Here is a 21,297-nt window from a genome sequence, read left to right as displayed (position 1 = left end):
GGCGGCGGCGCCGGCCGCTCCCCTCCCTCCCTTCCTCCCTCCCGCCGCGGCCCTCGCGCCCCCAGGGCCGCCCTCGCCGCCCCCTCGGGGTCGCCCCGGCCCCGCGCGGCCACCGAGTCCCGGTGGGGCAGGGGGGGAGCTGGAACCGGGAAGGGGGAAGAGGGGCGGAAAGGGGGGGGGGGGGGGTTGTAGCAGCATCACCATGGCGACAGTGACGTCATCTCACCCTGGATCTAATTGGAGGAAACCCCGTGGCCCCAGCCGCAGCCCACGGGCCAACCGAGCTTGCGCCTTAGCCTCGCGCTCGCCCCCGCGGCGGGCGCGCTGCGCTGGGATTGGCTCTCGCGGCGCGCGGGGGGCGGTGCCGGGCGCGGAGGGCGCGCTCTGATTGGCCGCGTGGGCGCGGGCTGAGCAGCGGCTAGGCTTGCCTGCGCCAACGCCCTTCAGCGCTGCCTCTCGCTGGAGACGGGAGCGGCTCTTTCTCTCCGCCACAGCCCCGCGCGCGGCCGCCGACCCGGAGGCGCCAGCGGGCCCGCCCGGCCCAGCGCAGCGACCCTCAGGTGAGCGGGGCGCCGCGCCCGCCGGCGGCAGCGGCGGCTCCGCGATGCTGCGGCCGTCGCTGCTGCTACCGCCGCGTCCTCCATTTTGTGAGCGAGGCGTGGAGCCGCCGCGGGGAGCGGGAGGCGCAGCCAGCGCGCGCCGCCATTTCGCACCCGCCGCTGTCCCCCATCCGCCGCCGCCGTCCTTGGGGAGGCGGCGCGGAGCCGCCCACCCTGGCCGGGACCGCGGTCGAGAGCCCCCCGCCCGCGCCGCCCGCCCGGAGAAGGGGCGGCCCGGGCCCCGCGGCGCCCCCTCTGTCCGCCCCGCCGCCGCCGCCAGGAGGCGACGCGGCCCTGGCCGCGCCCGCGCCTCGCCCAGGCCCCTCCGCCGCAGGGCGACGCGGCTCCCGGCCGCGCTTCCCGTCCCGTCCCGTGGCGCGGGCCCTCCCTCGCGGTTCCCGGGTTATTTTTAAACCTTCCCTTGGCGTATTCCAGGGGCGAGCTTATCGCGTTTATTTATTTGCTGCTCCCTGTCTCTCTGGCGCGCCCTGTCCTTCATCGGCGCTCACCTGCAGGGCACACCGTGTGCTGAGGAGGGGCTTGGCGTGGCCAGGTACTTTTCTGCAGGCCCTCGTTAAGCAGTGTGTTAATATGTTCACTTGGGGCAAGGGAATAAAGTGGCGTGAGGACAAAAAGGCAGCTCTTTCCAGCACCTGCTTTCCAGGCTGCTGCCCTTTGGTAGGGCTCAGTGTGCTGTCCCCTGCTCGCTTTCCAGGTTGGCATTTCCCCAAGGGTGGGCCCTTGAGGCTGCTGCCTCTCCCCCATTGCTCTACATGGAAGAGCAGGATGCTGCCAGTCCTTGGATCCAGGAAACGTTCCTGGAGATGGGCAGAAGGAGGCAAGACTCAATACAGTTTTAGCTTGGAGGAGCTGCATAGGATCAGATTCTGTATCTCCTTGTGCAAGAGTCATGGTTACCCTCTTCTTTCTGGCAGGTTTTGAGGGCCTTCTCCTCCTGACAGTGCGACATCCCCAGCTCCTCCTGCTTCTGCTCCTGTCCCGCTCTCACCCCTCTGCCAGTCACCATGGATAAAACCGAGTTGATCCAGAAAGCCAAGCTGGCCGAGCAAGCTGAGCGCTATGATGATATGGCCACCTGCATGAAGGCAGTAACAGAGCAGGGCGCCGAGCTGTCCAACGAGGAGCGCAACCTGCTCTCGGTGGCCTACAAGAACGTAGTGGGGGGGCGGCGCTCTGCCTGGAGGGTCATCTCTAGCATTGAGCAGAAGACGGACACCAGTGACAAGAAGATGCAGCTTATCAAGGACTATCGGGAGAAGGTGGAGTCTGAGCTCAGGTCTATCTGCACCACGGTGCTGGTGAGTGAGGGATCTCCTTTCTTTTATTTATTGGTTTTTCCTCTCTTGTTCAAGTTGACTCTTCAGTTGACTCTTCAGTGGATCCTTACAATGAAGTTGTGGTAGACCTTGAATAATGTGAGGCTAAAGATTAAAGACTGATATAACCTACCTGAGTAGGCAGAGGAGCCCAGGAATAAAGAATTTGCTCTATAAGCAGAGTTCCAGGTGCTATTGACTGTGAAATACTGCACTGTGGTGGAGAGGGTTGAATGTGTGTTGCCCTGTTCCACATGCTTAGTCCTGGCTGCAAGAAGCTGCGCATGTGTAATGCACTAAAAATGTATGGCAAGTCCTTTTCAGTGGCTTATTACATCTTTTTGTTTGTTTTTAACTTTAGTGTCTAGCATTGTCAAAACAAGAACAGGAAGAATCAAGTCTATAAGGAAGTACTCATTTCTTGAGGTAAATGAGTTACGAATTGGGCTAGGAGACCTGAGTTCAAATCTGGCCTGTTTGGAAGTAACTGAATTTGCTTCTTGATTCTGACTTGTATGCAAGGGGGTATTTCTTGATTGTGCTGATAATACTCATTGGCTGCTATATGGAATTGTTTTCTATAAAAGTCAAAATGAGTTATCTTGGCTTCGAAATTATTTGAGAATTCATCAGTTTAATGAATCAGCTGAGTTGATGAGTTCTCTTGGAAAGAGTCCATGTCTTTCAAAGAAGCTGTTTCTGTGGTTACAGATACAGGTTAGACAATACAAAAATGCTTTTTTATATTTTTTTATTTTTTTTTGTAAACGATGTTACTTGTGTAGGGCACTGATTCTTCTCTCCCATGACAAGAGTTTTCCTGTAATTTGTGCTGTCACTTACGTTGACCTCATTTGCTGTTTCAGTTTGGGAGCTAATATCTTCATCTACAGATAAAACTTTGTTACACTTATTAAAGTTACCTTCTTCCTGCCAAATGTAGTTTGTAAGAGTCGGTTATAGACAAAATTTTGTATTGGTATGTGATCGTAGCAGGGAGCTTCTTCTTCCCGTAAGGAGAGTGAACATCTTTGATATGGAATAATACAGGTCCCAAACTGTTTCATGCAGGTCTGTATTGAAATTATTCCAGCTGTATCAAATGGTGGACAGCAGGTGTTCAGCAACCCTAATGCAAACACTTTATGTAGGTATAGAAGCTTTTTCTTGTGCTAGCTGAGCTCTTTCCTATGTTCTGGTCTTTTTGCTCTGCTCTCGGCTATGCCTGTTTGGCGCCTCTCTGCTTTGTTTCCCCCCTGCAAGATTGCAGGAAATAGCAAAATAGTAACCTGCAGACAGAAATGACTTTCATGACTTTCTTGTTGTGCCCTCCTGGTCAAGATATGCCTCCCTTTGAGGGGAGAGATGTCAGTGTCTGCTGCAAGCCTTCCTAATTTCCCTTGTCCTGGATTAGGCTTCATTCTCCTTTCTTCATCTCCCACTCCTGCGATCCATGAGTCAGCAGCAGGGAGACTGGAACTCATAATGGGCAGGCACTGCAAAGGATCAGTTTTCCAAAGCTCAGCTACAAAATGTTTTTGAGTCCTTGCTCTTGAAATTATAACTTCATATAATACTGTAGACACTGCTTTTAGTTTTTTGGTGGTGTTGAATCTCAAAGATGCTTTTTTGATTCTAGGATGGCAGCTAATCTGAAACAACTGCTGGCAAGTAGAGTGGAAAGGTTGCTTGTCATCTGGAGTATTTGGATTTAGCAAGGGTGGATGTGCTGGGTGGAGTGTGCCTGCTGTTAGTCATACTACTAACAGTTTTTTTTTTTTTTTTTTTTAAAAAAAGGTTTTTCATCACTGGCTCAACACAGCTTTTTAAAGAAATATATCTGCTGTTCTAGGTGCCTTTATTTTTACCTGCATTACAAAACACTAATGGTTAATTGAATCTGCTATTACTTTCCCCCCTGCCCTCACCCCTTGTAAAGTGTGCCCCAAACCAATTAGGTAAGTTATTTTTAGGCTGTGGTTTGATAAGGAACTTAGATTTCATCACCACTAAAATGTGAACATTCAAAATTATGGCGATAACCTGCTTTGATATATATAATTTTTACTAATTATTTCATTAATGCACAAACATTGTTGGTGGTCACAGTAAGATATTATTCGATCTCCTGCCAAGCAATGAAGATACTTGTTTTAATTGTCTAAATTGCAGATAGGAGTAGATGTGATCTGAAGCCTTTTTAATTGTTAATTTTATGACTGGTCTTTCAGGTGAGAGTGGCTCTTTGATGAAGGAATTACATGACTTTGTCAAACAACTCATGGCTGCCATGAATTTCTAATTTTGAGGGAGGCGCACTAGCAGGTTTTACGAAAATTCCTGTATTGATTGACTAATCCTTTGGTAATATAAAGTAGAGAAATAAGGTTGAATCTTCAGTTGTGAAGAACAGTCCAGATTATTCAGGGAGAAGGGAGTTTCAAGAACCAAGAAACAGGCTAGTGACTTAACTATTTTGCTAAGTTGAGCTAGGTTTTTTCATATATACTCTAAGCCCTGAGTCCCTGTTTCTTATATGAGTTATTTAAAGGTGGGTTTAGTACATAATGTAGAAGGGAATTTCACATCATTGGTAAAACAATGTACATGACTTTAAATATGGAATACACAATACAAGATTAGTGCTGCCATATGTACCTTGTTTAGTGGCATCAGGTCTTCAGAGAAGGTAATTCTATTCTTTGAAACAGAATTTCTCTGGGGCAGCAGATGAAACTGGTTTGAGAACATAAGTCTCAGAACGAGGGTAACAGAAAAGGAGAAAACCTCAAAACCTTGCCTGGAAGCACTTCTCACTGCACCTGTGACTTGAAGTTTTTTTCATTTTATTAGGAAGCGCAGGGCATGTGCTCAGATGCTAGGCCCAATGTTGAGCTCTGTCTAGAGCTCTAGGTTGAATAAAGCAATAGAGACAAGATTTGATGCCTACTAGTTTATAGTGTACAGCTTGAGGAAGATGCTCTGACTGCAGTGGTTAATGCTTGAAAACAACCACATCTTGATGATTACTTATGGTCTTTAGCCAAATTTTAGAAGATTATTTTAATTTGTATTTAACTTACCTTCACAGAAGAGTTACGCATATTGGGTTTTTGAGCTGTCCGGCCATCTGTTTTTGCAATGTAGAAATGTTTGTAGAGGATGTTGTACTGTCAGGCCCAAATTCACAAGGATTTCTAAAAAATGAGCAAAGGCATTGTGAACTTTAAGGGACTGATGATAATACTGCCTTTTTTTTTTTGGGGGGCACCCTGTGATGCCAATCTCTGCAATAAAATAGCCTTGACCTGTAAGAGATATCTTATTTCATTTTTTACTGTGAGAGGATGCTTGTAAATGTTTGATCTTTTGTGAGATTGCAGTGTTAGTTGTTGAAAGAGTCTAAGTGCCTTGCTCTTGCCAGCTTCCCTTTCCGCTTGCCCTTCCATCTTCCTTCAGTCTCAAGGTGGCAATACTGTTGCTACTTCTGCTTTGAAATTAAGAAACAATAAATGTAAACAGAAATAAAGATAAAAATCTCTTATGTCCATTTCTGATTTTACCTGTTTTCCAGATCTAGCTTCTAAGTTAATCATTAGAAAAAATGCACTGGAAACTCTTTTCTTCTCTTTTTCTATTTTTTTTTTCTTTTTTTGAATGGCACGAGTTCATAGCTTCATTGCAAAGCATAACTTCTTGGAAGATCCAGAATTGCAGAGTGGATGTTAAATGAACATTTTAATTTGGAATAATTATCTTTGTTGAGAGGGTGATGTGTGTGGAGGGAAAAGCTGATAAGTATTGTGAAATTTAAAAGTAAATTCTTTCTATTAAGGTTAGAAAGTGATTTTTAGTTTCAAATGTATTTTAAGATTAGCTTATTCATATTAGAGTGTGCTGTTACAGCTGGGGTTTTCTGTTTGTTGACCCTTTTTTCTTTTTGCTTTCATTAGAAGCTTACGTTTTACCAGTATTTAATTATGGCCAAGTTGAGGTTTACTAGGCAGAATCAGAAAAATAAGAAATTGTTCCTGTGGCCTCCTTATCTTCGATGGAGACAAAACGACAGATGACAGACTAGAATAAAACTAGATGATTGATGCTAGAGTGCTGTCCTCTTCTGCAAGGAAAACTGAATCCATTTCTAAAAAAGGACTGATACTTGCAGAAACAAAGCCTAATACACTGGGGTTCTAGCAGAGGTTGAAAGTTGTCAGAGTCCAACTGAAAATAATCCAAGGAATTCTTTATGGTAGCTGAGGCCTCCATCAAACATAGCCATCAATTTGCAGACTCCCAAATTGCATGACTGGATACTGAGTTTCTAAAACGTATAAGCTAGCCTAGTGGAAGACACAGGAAAAAATCAACACAAGCTATTCTGTCTTGTGTTCTGAAGTCTTCTCTTTGCAATATTTTTGCGTGGTGTCATTTTCTTTTTTCAGAGGCTACTAGAGTGAGGTTAGTTTTATTGATTTCATGTGCATGGATGTTTGAATCTAAGCTAAAGGTGAAGCAGAAAACAGCTGCTTTGTGAAAAGCAGAAAATGGCTTGTCTTAAGAGATGGTCACCAAAAGATTCCACTTTTGCAAAGTCATAGCTCTGAGCACCTCTCTTAAAAATCTGTCCTGATTGCGAGCACCCCCCTGCAAAGCAGGCCGTGCAGTGACCACAGGTAGGAAAGAGTAGCACTGGTGTAGGTGGAGAACAGTTGTATAGCCAAAACCTCATTGCAATGTCAAATCCATTTTTCTAATGAGATTAAAATACAGATGAACCAGCGTGGTTGTAGGCAAGGCTGTTAAAACTTGGTACTATAGCTCAGTTCACTTTTGCATCTAGAATTAAATTTTTGAGAGGAAACTTCCTGTTTTGGTGGCTTTAAGAAAGCAGGATACACTCAGCAGTTAGTACTGGGCAATGAAAGCTCAAACTCTGTTTTACTGTTTATGCAGAAAAATGTTAATAGATCTTGTAAGTCTATTGAGCTTACCTGCTTGGATGGTTGCTTTGAAGGCTTTTTTTTTTTTTCCTGAATTAGGTACTGATACAATAGATTCCTTTTTGAAGTGTAAAGTAGATGCTACATATTAAAGAAATAGAACTTGAAGAGGAGGGGATACACTAGAGCTGTGAAGGTTGCTAGCAGTTGATTTCTGTGTGAAGAGAAGACATTAGAATTGACATATTAAAATGATGGGTTGTTGCAATTTCTACATGAGAACAAAAGCATGGTATTCCCTTTTGTTATTGGGAAATACCTTCTTTTTCAGAGGAAGGTATGGGGGAGGAGAGGGTGTTGCATGGATGCTCTTTCTCTGTAATGTTTGCTAAGTGGGGATGTTTGTTCTAGTGTTTTTTTTTTTTTTTTTAAATCCTTTCCCTTAGTTGAATACATGGTCTTTGAGAATGATGGGCCTGCTGTCCCAGATGGTAATGGTAATTTATGTGTTTAAGTGCTTTTGTGCTTAGCAGCAAATTTGAAGTTAATTTTATCAGGGACTTACTAGGTAAGATAAATAAGAGTATTCATAAACAGTATGTTTGTGGGGGGGGGGGTTGTGGGGTTTTTGTGTGCGTGGTTGGTGGGTGTTTTTTTGTTTGTTTGTTTGTTTGTTTTTTGTAGCTGAGTTCATTGGTCAGATGTTTTCAGTTTCTCTTTCACCCTGCCTGTATCCTAGGAGGTGAGGACTCTATTTCAGCCCACCAGTGACTACCAGCTTGAGTTGTTATTCAGATGTTTAGAATGGACTAGCAAATTACCTGTGAACTGGGCATGTAGCCATATAAGTTACTAAAAATAATTTACTGTAAATGCTTGGTTTTATATACTGCTTTCCACCAGAATTTTAGATATATAAAACAATGAACTCTAAAGTCCTGAACTAGCTGTGATGTCACTTGTGCCTTTCTCTTAATTTATTAAAGGAAGATGTATTGGATTTATCAGCCTCTTATATTTATTTGTGTTTATTTCTTGATCCAGCAATCTTTATTCTGACCTTTAATTTGTACTTCTGAAACAGTTGGCTATAGCAGTTACGTTAGACTATAAACATAAAAAATCTCAATTAGCTGTGACATTATTTTAAGTATACTACATACAGTAAGTATAGTACATACAGTATACTACATACCTTCAATTTTCCTGGCTAAAAACTTTCTTCAAGAAATTCTGCAAAAGGCATTCCACATGAGAACAGAATTCTTATACACGGCCTGTTGTAAGTGGGCGTATGTAGACATAGCCTTAGCAAGATCAAGGTTCACTTGCTGTGAGAAATTGTTTTTTAGTTTTTGTGATTTTAAATATTAATCTTTATAGCAAAGACTTCTTTGGTTTAGGGAGTAATAAATTACGGCTACACTTAAAATACTGAATGAAATAATGTGTTTTGGGATTTCCTTCAAATTAACATGAAATTGAACAATAAAAAAGGCTCTTTCAAAACTTTTGACTCCAACAGCTGCTCTGTGTGACTTGAAGGGGGAAGTACATCTAAAGTTCACAATTCTTCCGGATTTTTATGGCAGCAGATAGGTAATGTGTGTTTCCCAAAGGGAGAGCAGACTAAAGCAAGTAAACTTCTAGGCAGGTACCCTACCTAGTTCATTTGTTAGCATAAAGGGCTGCATTTGTAGAAGTATCTTTTTAAAAACACCTTCAATCCATGGAGTTCCCATATACTGTGTTTCACTTCAAGTGCAGTGATATAAGTATAAAATACAGAAGTATTTTAAAATTCAAATAGATATTTTTGGTTGTTTCTATCACACTATGGAAGATCACAGATGGAGAACAATGCAGGGGGGAGAAACTTCTAGACATATCGGGATTCCGAAGAGAAGGATTTGTTGTCAACAATATGTATTCGCTAGAGGCAGAAGTGTTTCAAGTATTTTAAGGAATCAAAAAATATGGAAAATATGACCATGGAAGAATGTTGGAATCTATTTGAGATAAATATGTCTAGTAACAAGAATAATTCTCCTGAAAACTTTTGACTCTGGACAGCCATTCTTTCAGTTAAAAAAAAAAAAAAAATATATATATATACACACACACACTTTTTGGAGGAAAAAAAAGGATGATAGTCTTTTGAGGACTCAAATTTGGCAAGGGCAAATTGGAAAACTTTAAACCTCTTCCATTAAAAACTTGAATAATTCTTTGACTTTCACTGCATTGTTGTTTGTTTCTGATGAAAATCTAAAGAAAGTAGAATTGCATTTCTACACCCTTCAATTTCCTGGCTTACATAGTTCTTTGGGGACCACAGAACTTTTGAACTTCTTGTTTTAAGAGAAATAAAAGCAGTGGATCTCAATTCTACATTAATTTAATCTCAACCCCAGGTGGGAATAGTGTGGGCAGATACAGTGCAGCTGGAGCTTCCAGTGCATCTGTTAAATGGGATTCCAGATATTTCATTCGGAGCCAATTCTAAATATCGACTGCCAGCTTTTTTAAAACTATGTAGACAAATATTCAGAACCAAATGAAAAAGACAAATGAGGTCATCTTCTCCTTTCCATGCCAGGTATGCTGGTGTCTGCCAGGTATGTTGGTCTGTGCTTTATCAGGTCATTTAATGCTACTGTGAGGCCTTACCGTTATTGGAAAGATGGATATTTATTTTGCCCAATATATTAACTGAAATACTAATGTTTTGTGAGCTGTTTCAAGATTAGGAATTTATTGTCCTGTCAAAAGGAGTTGATGTACAGAACTTGGTTCATGAAGCATGAAGAGCATACCTCTGCTGAGTTACATTATTGAATGTAAAGTGATCTTACTCTTGCTGCAGAGACTCTCCCTTTCCTGTCAAGAAAACAACTGCTGAATGTTAAAACACGCCTAGGTTGCAGTGAGTCATACTTGTGGGGTTTGGAATGACTAATTTCAACTTGAAATAGTCAAAAAGTCTTGATAGCAATATATTAGATGGCTTAAACAGGCCAGCATTTGTCAGTACAAGCATTTTTGAAAGGCATCATCACCTGTGCTGTCAAACAACTTGGCAAAGCTATTCATTAAGGCTGTTTAAAATCACAATTAACAGTGATACTAAGGGAGTGCACTGGTCTGAGCTGTTTCACCACCTTTTTTGGCTTTAGTTTTTGACTGTGGTTGATGGAAAACAGTTTGCATGCTGCTTGCAACAAATCTTCTCAATATTGGAGCTGGATAAGTCTTCTGAAATACCTGAGATTGAAGACACTCACACTGTCCCTCCCTCCCTAGAAGAGAAAATTCTGAATATTGTGCAAAACTACAAAAATTCAGCCTGGCTTGGATTGTGCAAATCTTCTATGCTCTGTTCATAATATGTCTGTGAAAGCCAAGATGAAATGGTAAATTGCTTTTTTTCTAGATGAGACCGAATGTGACATTGAATTTGCATTCAGAGTGGTCAATTAACTTTCTAAAAAAAAAAAAAATGGTGTCAACATGTACTTTTTGTGTGTTATTTTTAAAGAACCTTGTCTCAAAAATAGGTTTATTTCAAAATAGTTTCTTCACTTGCATGTGACCATTTGACTTTGCGAGGTTTAGCCCAGAAGTAGGCTCTTACAGGCAAGTATGGCAGGCATCAGTTACCTGCAGTCACCCGTTTAACATCTGTTCTGGAGGCTAGCTTCAATAAACTTCATTAAAAAGGAAAAAAGCTCAAGTTCAACATGCAGGTCATTCAATGTCAGGATGGACAGGAACGCTTAGGAAACAGACAAAATCAGTTTATTACTCTGATTTGTGAAAATCACTTTTGTTGCAGGTATAGCAAGCATTTGAGCAAACAAGAACCGGAGCATTTGATTTAAAGTTGGTCCAAGTTGGTCTTCTAGTTCTGAACTTTTCCATCATGACTGGAAGAGAATGCTACCAAGTTTTGAATAGTAAAATGATTAGTTGCTTCTTGTTTCAAAAAAAGTGTGTGTTTTTTCCTCCCTGAAGGTACTTTTAATGTGTTATGTTAGTGAAAGTCTGACAGGAAGAGAAGATTGAGAGGAGATCTGATCAATATGTATAAGTATGTATGAGGAGAGAATGTAGGCAGAATGGGGCCAAACTCTTCCCGGTGGTGGCCAGTGGCAGGACAAGGGGTAATGGGTGCAAGCTGAAACACAGGAAGTTCCACCTCCATGTGAGGAAGATCTTCTTTCCTGTGAGGGTGACAGAGCCCTGGAACAGGCTGCCCAGAGAGGTTGTGGAGTCTCCTTCTCTGGAGATCTTCCAAACCCGCCTGGATGCAGTCCTGTGCCACGTGCTCTAGGTGTCCCTGCTGGAGCAGGGGGGTTGGACTAGATGATCTCTAGAGGTCCCTTCCAACCTCAACCATTTTGTGTTTTTGTCTTAAGTTTCTAAAGCTTGCAAATACAAGTTGCTTCCCACTCTCTTAGAGTAACATGTTAAATCAAATGCCCAGGTAACTGGGGAGAGAGGAGGGCAAACTAAGCAATTTGAGCTGCTTAGATTGAAACAAGAGACATGGCCTTAATACTCGAGAATACTGCTAAGGCAGGCTGCCTTGAAAAAGCAAGCTCTAATTTATCTGAACTTTATTCACAATGCTTCTGTACTAGGGATTCTGAACACCAGCATGCTCCTTCTTGCTAAAGTTCATACAGTAGCTTAAGAAGCTTTTGGAAGTAGTTTTTGTGTGTGTGTGTGTGTGTGCATTGATGGATGACAATTTAGATCAGTCTTTGATTAGCATAAAAATAAATAAATTTAAGAGCCAAGCATGTTGTAGGGGCAGGTATTGTAAATATGATTGAATTGAGAACTCTGGTTACCACATTGAGAACTCTTTCTGGCAGTACTTAGGCGCATGATTATCTTTAACGTGCTCTTAAAACTTGACCTTAAACTATTTGGTCAGTAGATAATTTGTGTAGGTGACCTGATTTTGGTTCCTCCTCTGGTGTTGAACTTTCACATGTGAAACATAGCTGTTAGCTAACAGTATTGGAAAATATGTATAGATGATATTGATAGGTCTGTTTTCTTAGTGAAGGTCAGTTCTGGATGCTGCAAGTGCAGAAGGTAACTCACAGTTCAATAAGTACTCAAGAAAATGTATGTATTTTTGGTGTCAATGTTCTTTGTAGCTTTATCTTTGGTAGGAGAGAACTGCACAAATAAATCAGTGGTGTTTTTTTCTGCTATTTGAACCTACCAAGTTGTTAAATTGGATGGACCTATTTAATTTATGTTATGGTTGAACTTGACCTCTCATCAGGCTTATCTTTTAAATAGATGCTAGATATATTTTTGTTGTTTGCTTTTCAAATGACAATCTTTAGAAGATGAAACTGTAATGAAGCAACTAACGAAGCCTGAGTGTGTAAGGGAAGGCAGGGTACACAGCAAATCGCTATGAGGAGACACATGTCTTCAGGGAGCTTTCTTGTCTGTATATGATACAGCTGCTCTGCTCCTTCAGGGCTTGTTTGTCATGAAGCTGAAATAATAGGGGCAAGTGGCGAGACCTGATGACTTAACCCAAGTCAGGAACAGTATAATTCCCGTGGTTTGATACTACGATAGCACATTTAACCGTTGTTACTACCTAAGCAGAGGGAAACAGATATGAAGGATGGACAGTTTCTCATTTGGGAGAGTGAAAAGTGAACTGTAAAAGATCCAAAAGTGCAATTGAAATGTAGTTTTCTCTTGGCATGTAAAGGAATAAGTCAGCCAATGAAGAAAAACAATAAATCTCAGTTTTAATGGGGGAAGAAGTGGATTGTTGCCAGACTCCAAGCCGTCTCCCAGTGGCGCCTGTAGGCAGCTGTAGGTCTCTTCCAGGGCCAGTAGCCTTTTCTTGCTGACATATCTTGAAAACAAAACAAAACCAGAGGGGGGGAAAAAAAAAAAAAAACAAAAACAGTGCAAGCATCTTTTAATGTAATTGTACCAGAACATGAGATCTAGTTTGAGAACAAAATTTAGTCTTGTTTTTCTAATTTTGTTCTTCGTTTTGACAGTGACTCAACAACAGAACAAACGAGCCACAAATCACTCAGATGTTTCTTGTGTGTGTGTTTTTTTTTTTTTTTTTTCAGGGAAAATAGTGCTTATTTCCCTTTGTAGAGCACCTAATTGCTAGTTTTTAAGACCTTGCTTTAGAAGGTGCTAAGATTAATAGCAGTTCCTAATGATGGTGGCAACTGTGTTTTGCTGCATAACTTTTTCTGACAGAAGAGGCAATGAGTGTTTGCTTGATGTGAAAGTAGTTTGACAGTCGTCCTTGTCAGAGAATTGTACCTATAGCAATGGCTGACTCATGATATAAATTTTATTGTGAATTAATTTTGAGATGGATGAAGCCTCCTTCCTTGTTCACACTGTCTGTATTTTACTTATTTTAAACTGATATTCAACATGGAGAATCATGACTGATTATTGTCTGATGTAAAGATAGGCAAGTCTATGTAGGGAAAGCTAGAGAGCATCTGTAGGAAATTTTGAGTTTTCTTGGCTCCTATTGATATACAAAAGTGTAAAATAAATTTAGCTTATTGTGCATGTTTGCTCCCATTGCCTCATCAATATTTGCCTCCTGTTAGAAGGAGGGTGAGATACATTCCAAGAAATGATGATGTCTTGAGATGAATGACTCACTAAGCATATCAAATATCTTATAGATTTGAAATGTAGTGTATGGATAGATTATTAGTTAGCTTTAGTCCAAATATGCTTGTATTCTGTTCTGTGTGATTCATAAACAAGAAATCGTATTGCATTTATGGCCCTTAAATAATCAAAACCACATATGTAAAACCCAGAGCAGGGATGTTCTCCCATCATGGTCCGGGGTGCAGTTGTGTTTCTGGACAGTGCAGTAAGGATTAAGAGCCCCCAGGGGAGATGTAACAGAGAGGAGCTGCTGCCTGCACAGCTCAACTTGTCCAAGTGAGTCTGATCATGACTGATTTCAGGAACCTTGCTAAATATTAGTGTATTAAGCTTCCACTCCCTTGATTCTGAGAAGTATTTCTCTTGAAAACAAATATCTGTCTTAAACTTGAGGGAACTGCACTGTCGCCTCAGACTTTGAAATTGTTTCTGTAGTTTTGTGCTTTGGTGGCTTGCGTTGCTCTCTGCCTTGGTGGAGAAAAGCCTCCTCAAACGCTCGGGCAGAGCCAAGCAGGAAGCTTCTCTCCCTGCAGAAACCTGTAGGGTGGGGAATAACTCATTTGAACAGGGCAAGTGACTCATGCAAAACTGAGTGCTCATATGGGGTTTTATTACCCGGCTGCCTACTGCATCTTAATTTCTGTTTTAAAACATATCTCTTATTTTTGCTGCTGCTTCTGTAACACCAGCCAGGTGTGCTTTTCAGTACATTTGCCCAAACCCTCTCATGCTTCATTGTGCTAAGCTGACCGTTTATTCCTAGGCCATGCCTAGTCTAGTGTCTAGTTCTAGTTTGGTGACTAGTTCTTGGCAGTGTTTGCCTTGCACCGCAGCAACTCGGAGGAATGTCTGTTTCTGCTTTGGTCAGTGAAAGGTTATTTCAGGTTTGGTTTCATTTTATCCTCCCTCTGGTTTCTGCAAGACTTCAGCAAAAGCTGCTGTAACTTCACACTTTCTTAATGCTCTGGCATTGGTTTGGGGGGGAATCATTGAAGGGATGCGTGTCATACTCTCTGCAATATTACCTCCATACTAAGCATGTTGTACAGAAGCAAAAAGGTTTTTTTTCACCATACTGCAAGCATCCCACTACAAGCAGCAGTTTAAAATATTTACCAACACCTCAAAATTTTTCTTGGAAGCAAAAAAGATCGTTAAGTTGGGTTGATTTTTCTGTTACAGTCAATTCTTAGAGGAGGTAATAATGACATGGCAGTACTGGCACTGGAAATGGGAGGTTTATTTGTGTAAAAATAAATGAATAAACTTTTAAAAATCACCTGGTTTGATTATGGTGCTATAGTCATTAATTAAAATAATGAAGGTTGAGAGGAAAGCTTTCAGTTTCTTCAGGTTAAATGTTTCCTTTGTAACTGCTTCATAAATTTGGCTATGTATTCTTTCAGTAAAAGCTTTACTGAAATAGCTGCAGTTTGCAAGAATTGGAAACTTTCTTCTATTTTGGTGACCTGTTTGTTTTCCAAGTAACTGAATACAGATCTGTATTGTTTAAATTCATAGTGTAAAGTTGCTGGGGGTATTGCAGGGCTTCCTTGAGCAGATTGCAGTCTACTTTTTATCTTATTTAAGTTGCAGAGCATATTTCTCCTTTGGGAGATACGGAGTTGGGGAGTTAGGAAAAACCACTAGGGCATGGGATAAGGGATAGGGAGGTTAGCTAGAAATTGCCTTTATCTTCAGTTCTCTGAAGGTCCTGGGGGAAAAAAATCGTCTTTTACAAAAACTTGGTAAAGGCAGAAGAGGCTAAGGGTGGAATGGGATTTCTGGTTACAGATTAGTCTTAAATTCTTGCCTATCTCTAGCAAGTAGGGTAGGGGTTTTCTCATAAGTCTAAGGAATGCCAGTGATACTTGCTTTTCCTTTTATACATGTGTGCACAAAGTGAGAAAAAAATACTATTTTTATTAGCTCTGCTATTACTTTTCCAGTTAAATTACTTTTTTAAAACTGTTTTTAAAATGACAAGTGCTTACTCAACAACAAAACTTGGTCCTGAAGCTAGTGTGTGCTAGTGAGCTTTCTGTGCCACTTTTTTGTGGTCTGATTGTATGGCTGATTGAATCGATTAGAGATCACATCTTGATGTAGTCTCCAGCATTGTATCTTCCCATAGTTCAGGTTAAATGAGTAGGCATCCATCTAAAATGCCTCTTCTTAACTAGTAGCAAGCATTTGAGTCTACCAAAACTGTCAGGAGAAAAGAAGAAAAAGTAGATTGAACTTTGCAATGTTTTATGTGGAGCTGATGGCTTTTTTTTTTCAATGTTTCAGGAGCTGTTGGACAAATATTTAATAGCTAATGCAACTAATCCAGAGAGCAAGGTCTTCTACCTGAAGATGAAGGGAGACTATTTCCGATACCTTGCAGAAGTTGCCTGTGGTGATGACAGAAAACGTAAGTCACTTGAGATCTTCAGGTTTAGGATAGTTAATAGATTCGAGCTTTGAGACATGGGAGAGGATTCAGCAAATGAAGTGTATGTGCCAATATCTTACTTTGAGTTGATGTGAAAATAACTGTGTGGGAGAGATCATTTCCAGATTTGAAATCTCCAATGTTCGTACAGACAAAGTATAAAATTCTGAGCACACCTAAAGCAGCTTGTGCAGGGCAATTTGCGCTGCTGTTTTCCTACATTTTTTCTTCCTTAATAAAACCTATTGTACTACAGAATTATATCTCCAACACTTTTATAGGTTGATAGGACTCACGCATGGAGGAAGTTTCAGCCATTCAATTGGGAAACAGACTTCACTGTAGCTGATGGAGAAAGATTATAAATAAGTTATTAATTGCTTACACTGCCAGTGAGCTTTATTGTAAAATTGTTCATGCTGATTGCCCTTCTGGACCCCACAGACAAGGCTTGGAAAGTTTTATGGCTGGTTGATCCTGGCCATTCAAAGAGTTAGAACATGTGCTTAGGTGCTTGTGAGTACTTCAGCTGAGCTCTTCCAGGGAGGCATCTAATCCTCTGCTCAGAGATCTACTGATTCAAGCACTGGAACAGTCTTGCAGTGTGCCCAGACACTGTTGTGACATTAAAGTTTTGGTGTGGTGTAAGCTATTGATACCTTTCTATTTAGAAAATTCAATTTTACTCTTGGAGTGATGCTGTGTTGCTGTTAGATCTGGCAGGTCTCTGAGTTGCATTCAGAAATTCTTAACCCCTGCCCTGATTTAGATGACAGCAACAGTTGAACAACTTGGTTTGGCTCATTCCGAGTCAGTTTTTTGTCTCAAGTTACAGTTACAGCTTTGTGGGCTTGGCTAAACAAAGCAATGTCTGCTTAACTTGGCTGAGAAGACTGTGCTTAAAGTGGTGCGGGTGCTTATTGCTTTACAAGGACTAATTGATAACCTTATTAGGGGATTCTGGTGCTTTCCATCGAAGACTTGTGTATCACCATACAGACACTTCTCTGTGCTGAGGCAGATGATCATTTTATGGGCTGTTAAAGGTTCCAGTGGTAACATTTTTAAAGGCTTACAATAATACCTATAGATGTAATGCACATAAACGTGCGTAGGGTCTTTTGGGGGGTGGGGGGGGATATAAAAGAATATCACAGCCCAAAGATGAGGCACTCTGAATTGGAAATCCTTAGTTCAGGATTATTGTTGCAGCTTTCAGTCTCCTTCTGTGAATGTATTAAGATTTTTTTTTTTTTTTTTTTTTTTTTGCTGTTATGTTAACTCTTCCACAAGATTATTGTCACATCAGTGCCAAGAGTATAATAAGATAATTACAGAAGTATATAAACAACTCTCCCCTGAATTCTTTGGGAATTTCTGTAAGCGTGGAAGTACTGTGTATGTTTTCTAAGCCTCCTTTTTTCATGTGTGTTTCTGATCCTAGAGCTGATTGTCATTCAGTTTTCATAGACTGAGATAAACAAGTTTTTCTGATCTCCCACACTTAAGCACTTGGATGTTTTCTCTGCTTCAAATAACTACTTTTCCTAGCTTTGTCTTTTTTTAACCATTTTGACAAGATAAGAACAGTCCCTTAGCACTCATTACACAGTAAATATTGAAAGGCTGCAGGCTACAGTGGAGGACTGTGGTGCATTATGGAGTTGTTTACCAACTTCTGCTTTTCTGGCATCTTCTAGAGCTATTACAGTATTAGTTCCCTCAGAAAAGAAGTGCATTTCTGAGCTTTAGAAACAGACTCCCTTTCTGTGCAGTCCCCTGTGCTTCAGCATGCCCCGTGGTTGTCTTTGGGAGGGGAATCTGAGACTGCATTTAGTGCTCTCAGTGTCTGCTTTGGCCTGGTAGCTGCTTTTTCTCTGTGATCATGTCGTTTGGTCCCAAGTAATAGGTGCAGGACCTTGTCTGGTTTAATCCTGCTTCTCCATACAAGTACACCTGTAGTTTTTAGGAACACCAGGATGTGCCTGCCAGGCTTCCTCACAAAGAGAGGAAGGGGGACAGCAGCCACCTTAACCGACCACTCAGGCCTGATCCAACCCCAAGCAGGCCCAGCCTCTGCAGGGCCTGCAGCAGGACTTCCAGGGCCTCTTGCAAATCCAGACTGTGCTGTAACAAAGGGCGTATGTTCAGAGGCTAAACCAACACTGTAGAGTCAACCTTGGTATTTGCTTTTATTAACTTTCCTGCCCTTATCATTGTGTCATCTGAATACCTTTGTTTGCAGTAGCTCGGCTGCCCCCCAGTGTAGCAGCCCTATTTAAATTTGGTTTGAGATTATAATTGTGCAGTGTTTTGCTAAGGGCAGGCTTAAATAGCAGACTGCTCAGCCCCCTGTTAGGGAGATATTTCAGTCCTAAATAAAATAACCCTGCCTAACATTGAAACACTTCTCATTCCTAACAGAAACAATAGAAAACTCACAGGGAGCTTATCAGGAGGCATTCGATATCAGCAAGAAGGAGATGCAGCCAACGCATCCAATTCGCTTGGGTCTAGCTCTTAACTTCTCTGTATTTTACTATGAGATTCTCAACAACCCGGAGCTTGCCTGCACACTGGCAAAGACAGTAAGTTATGTTTTCTTCTATATGTCTGTAGGGACATTAGAAGAGTTTTTACTTTTATCTGATTATTTTCCAAAGTTTGTACAGGAATATTGTACTTCATGTATTTGTCTTCCAAGTTCCCAGTGTAAATAGGGGACGCAAGTAGGCTGTATTTACAGTGTGGCTTAAATTCTCAGCAACTCTTTCTTTTGAGTAGAGCAGTTTAGTCATTGACTTCTTATATTGCTGTTTTGTTTTGCTTAAAGCTGCCCATACAGCTAATGCTAACTCCTGTTGCTTAATGATTGCTTGATAGACTAAAGGTGGCTTAATTATTTTAGGCATTTGATGAGGCTATCGCAGAACTTGATACACTGAACGAAGACTCATACAAAGACAGTACTCTCATCATGCAGTTGCTTAGAGACAACTTAACAGTAAGTTGGTTTCTTTATTTATGTTATTTAGCTGCATGTCTGTAACCACCAAATTTGTGATGAAATGAAACACATTATTTCACTCTAACACAAAAGGTAGTGTGGATTAGGGCTGCTTGCCCTGCTGTGACTTTGGCGGGGGGGAAGTTTAATATTTTCATGACTGAGGTTGAACGTGGTCTTCAGCAACTTCAAGCTGTGTAATCTAGAATAACATCTTGGGTAGTTAATATTCGGTCTTACTTGCTGGCCTTAAAGTAAAGCTGGAGAAGGTGCATTCAGTTAATCTTACATGCAAGGGAAGGCAAGGAGCTTGCAAATAGTAGCCCATATTCTGTCAGGAATCCCAACTAAAATGTTGTTTATTTCATCAAAGACAAAGTATCTTTGTTTATCCAGCGCAACTCGCTTTCCTTTGGGAATAAAAGCACAAGCACACGCATGTGCGCATGGAGTTTCAATGCATTATAGTTGCAGTTAGATACAATGAGCTGCCATGTGAGTGTGTATCACAACAATTAATTGTTTTGAAAGAAGGGTCTAACGGGACTACTAATTCTATTTGCACGGAATATCTCAAATATGAATATTCCTTGCATTTAATTAGAACAGTATTCTTGATTTTGCATACCTCTTTAGTACACATGCCTTTATTAACGCTATAGCTTAAATAACCAAGGTGGTAATCTTTACTCTTAGGATCCAGACCTTTGCTTTTAAGATTCCTGTTATTCATGAAGCTGTCAGGCTTGTTGAATGATTGTTTATCAGTGAAATAGCTGACTATTAAGCACAGAAGTCTGGACTTGTGTAAAACCTGCCTGCTGTGCCCATAGGCGTGAGGAAGTATTTCTAGCTGCAAGCACCAGGGTGGGACAGCTCCAGGGCACCAGTGGTTTTTATTGCTCCATGCATCTACTTTACAATCAGTAGCCTTCCCTCTTAGGAAGCAAAGAAGCACTTGTCAATGTTGACACTGTTTTTCTTTTCTTTCTAGTTATGGACATCAGACAGTGCAGGAGAAGAATGTGATGCTGCAGAAGGTGCAGAAAACTAAACTGCACACAGGGTGTCATTCTCCCTTTCCTTCTCAAGAAACCTTTTTACACGTCTCCATTCCTTATAGCTCCACTTGGATTTCCTATAGCAAAGAAAACCCATCTATGTGTACGGAAATCAATTTATAGTCTTTTCACACTGCAGCTTTGGGAAAACTCCATTCCTTGATTTGTGTTTGTCCTGGCCTTCCTGGTGTGCGGTTACTGCTGTAGAAAAGTATTAATAGCTTCATTTCATATAAACATAAGTAACTTCCAAACACTTATGTAGCGGACTAAAGTGTACCTGGTATTTAAAAACAAATCTGAACCAGTTCCTGCCAGTTGACTGTGTTTGTATTACAGTAAAGATATGAAAATGTAGTTACTTGCAACTAAAGAGTGTTCCACATAGCTTTTAATTCTCCACATTCCCTCCTTCCTCTGCAGGGTTTCCTTTCCATTATTGACTTTCACATGATACTGTGTATTCTTTTCAGTAGGGATATGGAAGTATTGGGCCAGATAAAGTTTAGCATTTCTAGTTTGAAAATTTACAAATTGAGTTGCGTCCTGTATGGCGTAATACAGGAGCTTGTGTGTTTGAAAACAGGGGCTACTCCTACTCTTCAGTTGCTGCTGTTTAAGTTGATATCCCTTCCCAATAAAAGTTCACTTACACTCCTGCCTTTGTAGTTCTGGTATTCACTTTACTATGTATTAGAAGCAGCATGTTACTGCCGGGGTACAGGCAGTGCTTTTTGGCAGACTAAAGTGCATGTCATTCCTTAATACACTGGAATGGGAAAACCAATTGAAGTTCACATGTCCAAGTATAAAATTTAGTACTTTTCCATGCAGGTTTGTGCACATGTGAGAAGGTGTCAAGTTTGTCCAGTGATTGTTATTTAGAGAGTTTGGACCACTATTGTGTGTTGCTAATCATTGATTGTAGTCCCAAAAAAGCCTTGTGAAAATGTTATGCCCTCTGTAACAGCAAAGTAACATCAAATAAAATTACATTTTATAAACCACTTACTGTTGACTTGTAACAATTCCATGCAGTTGTTCAGGGGCTAAACTTAATCTTGTGCTAGAAGTGTCTTGCTCAAATTTAATGCACGCTTTAAAGTCTGCTCTTAAATGAACTCAATTTGCATTAAGTAATGTGCAAATATCATGGATAACTTTGTAGTGTAACCTGACATGTGGACTTCTCAGTAACTAAATTTACTTGA

The 21,297-nt window shown here is 41.1% G+C and overlaps 1 protein-coding gene across 1 annotated transcript; it reads left to right on the top strand.

Annotated features, from left to right (window-relative positions):
- Positions 1 to 462: 462 nt before the first annotated feature.
- On the top strand, positions 463 to 21,093 carry YWHAQ (tyrosine 3-monooxygenase/tryptophan 5-monooxygenase activation protein theta). The gene is made up of 6 exons (XM_088533530.1): positions 463 to 560; positions 1,535 to 1,918; positions 15,874 to 15,997; positions 18,443 to 18,606; positions 18,927 to 19,022; positions 20,020 to 21,093. Exons 2-6 carry the CDS (start codon positions 1,625 to 1,627, stop codon positions 20,077 to 20,079), a joined length of 738 nt encoding a protein of 245 aa, XP_088389656.1. The 5' UTR covers positions 463 to 560; positions 1,535 to 1,624; the 3' UTR covers positions 20,080 to 21,093.
- Positions 21,094 to 21,297: the final 204 nt, after the last annotated feature.

This window comes from Tinamus guttatus, unplaced genomic scaffold (assembly GCF_059628265.1).
Source record: "Tinamus guttatus ecotype Peru unplaced genomic scaffold, ASM5962826v1 Tinamus_guttatus_pri_ptg000508l, whole genome shotgun sequence".
Lineage (NCBI taxonomy): Eukaryota > Metazoa > Chordata > Aves > Tinamiformes > Tinamidae > Tinamus > Tinamus guttatus.
Note: the sequence above shows the minus strand (reverse complement) of the source record. Positions and strands in the feature narration are given on the sequence as shown.

Coding starts and splice junctions, on each gene's coding strand:
- YWHAQ (XM_088533530.1), top strand. CDS start 1,625: ATGGATAAAACCGAGTTGATCCAGAAAGCCAAGCTGGCCGAGCAAGCT. Junction 1,919..15,873: donor CTATCTGCACCACGGTGCTG/GTGAGTGAGGGA, acceptor TCAATGTTTCAG/GAGCTGTTGGACAAATATTT. Junction 15,998..18,442: donor CTGTGGTGATGACAGAAAAC/GTAAGTCACTTG, acceptor CATTCCTAACAG/AAACAATAGAAAACTCACAG.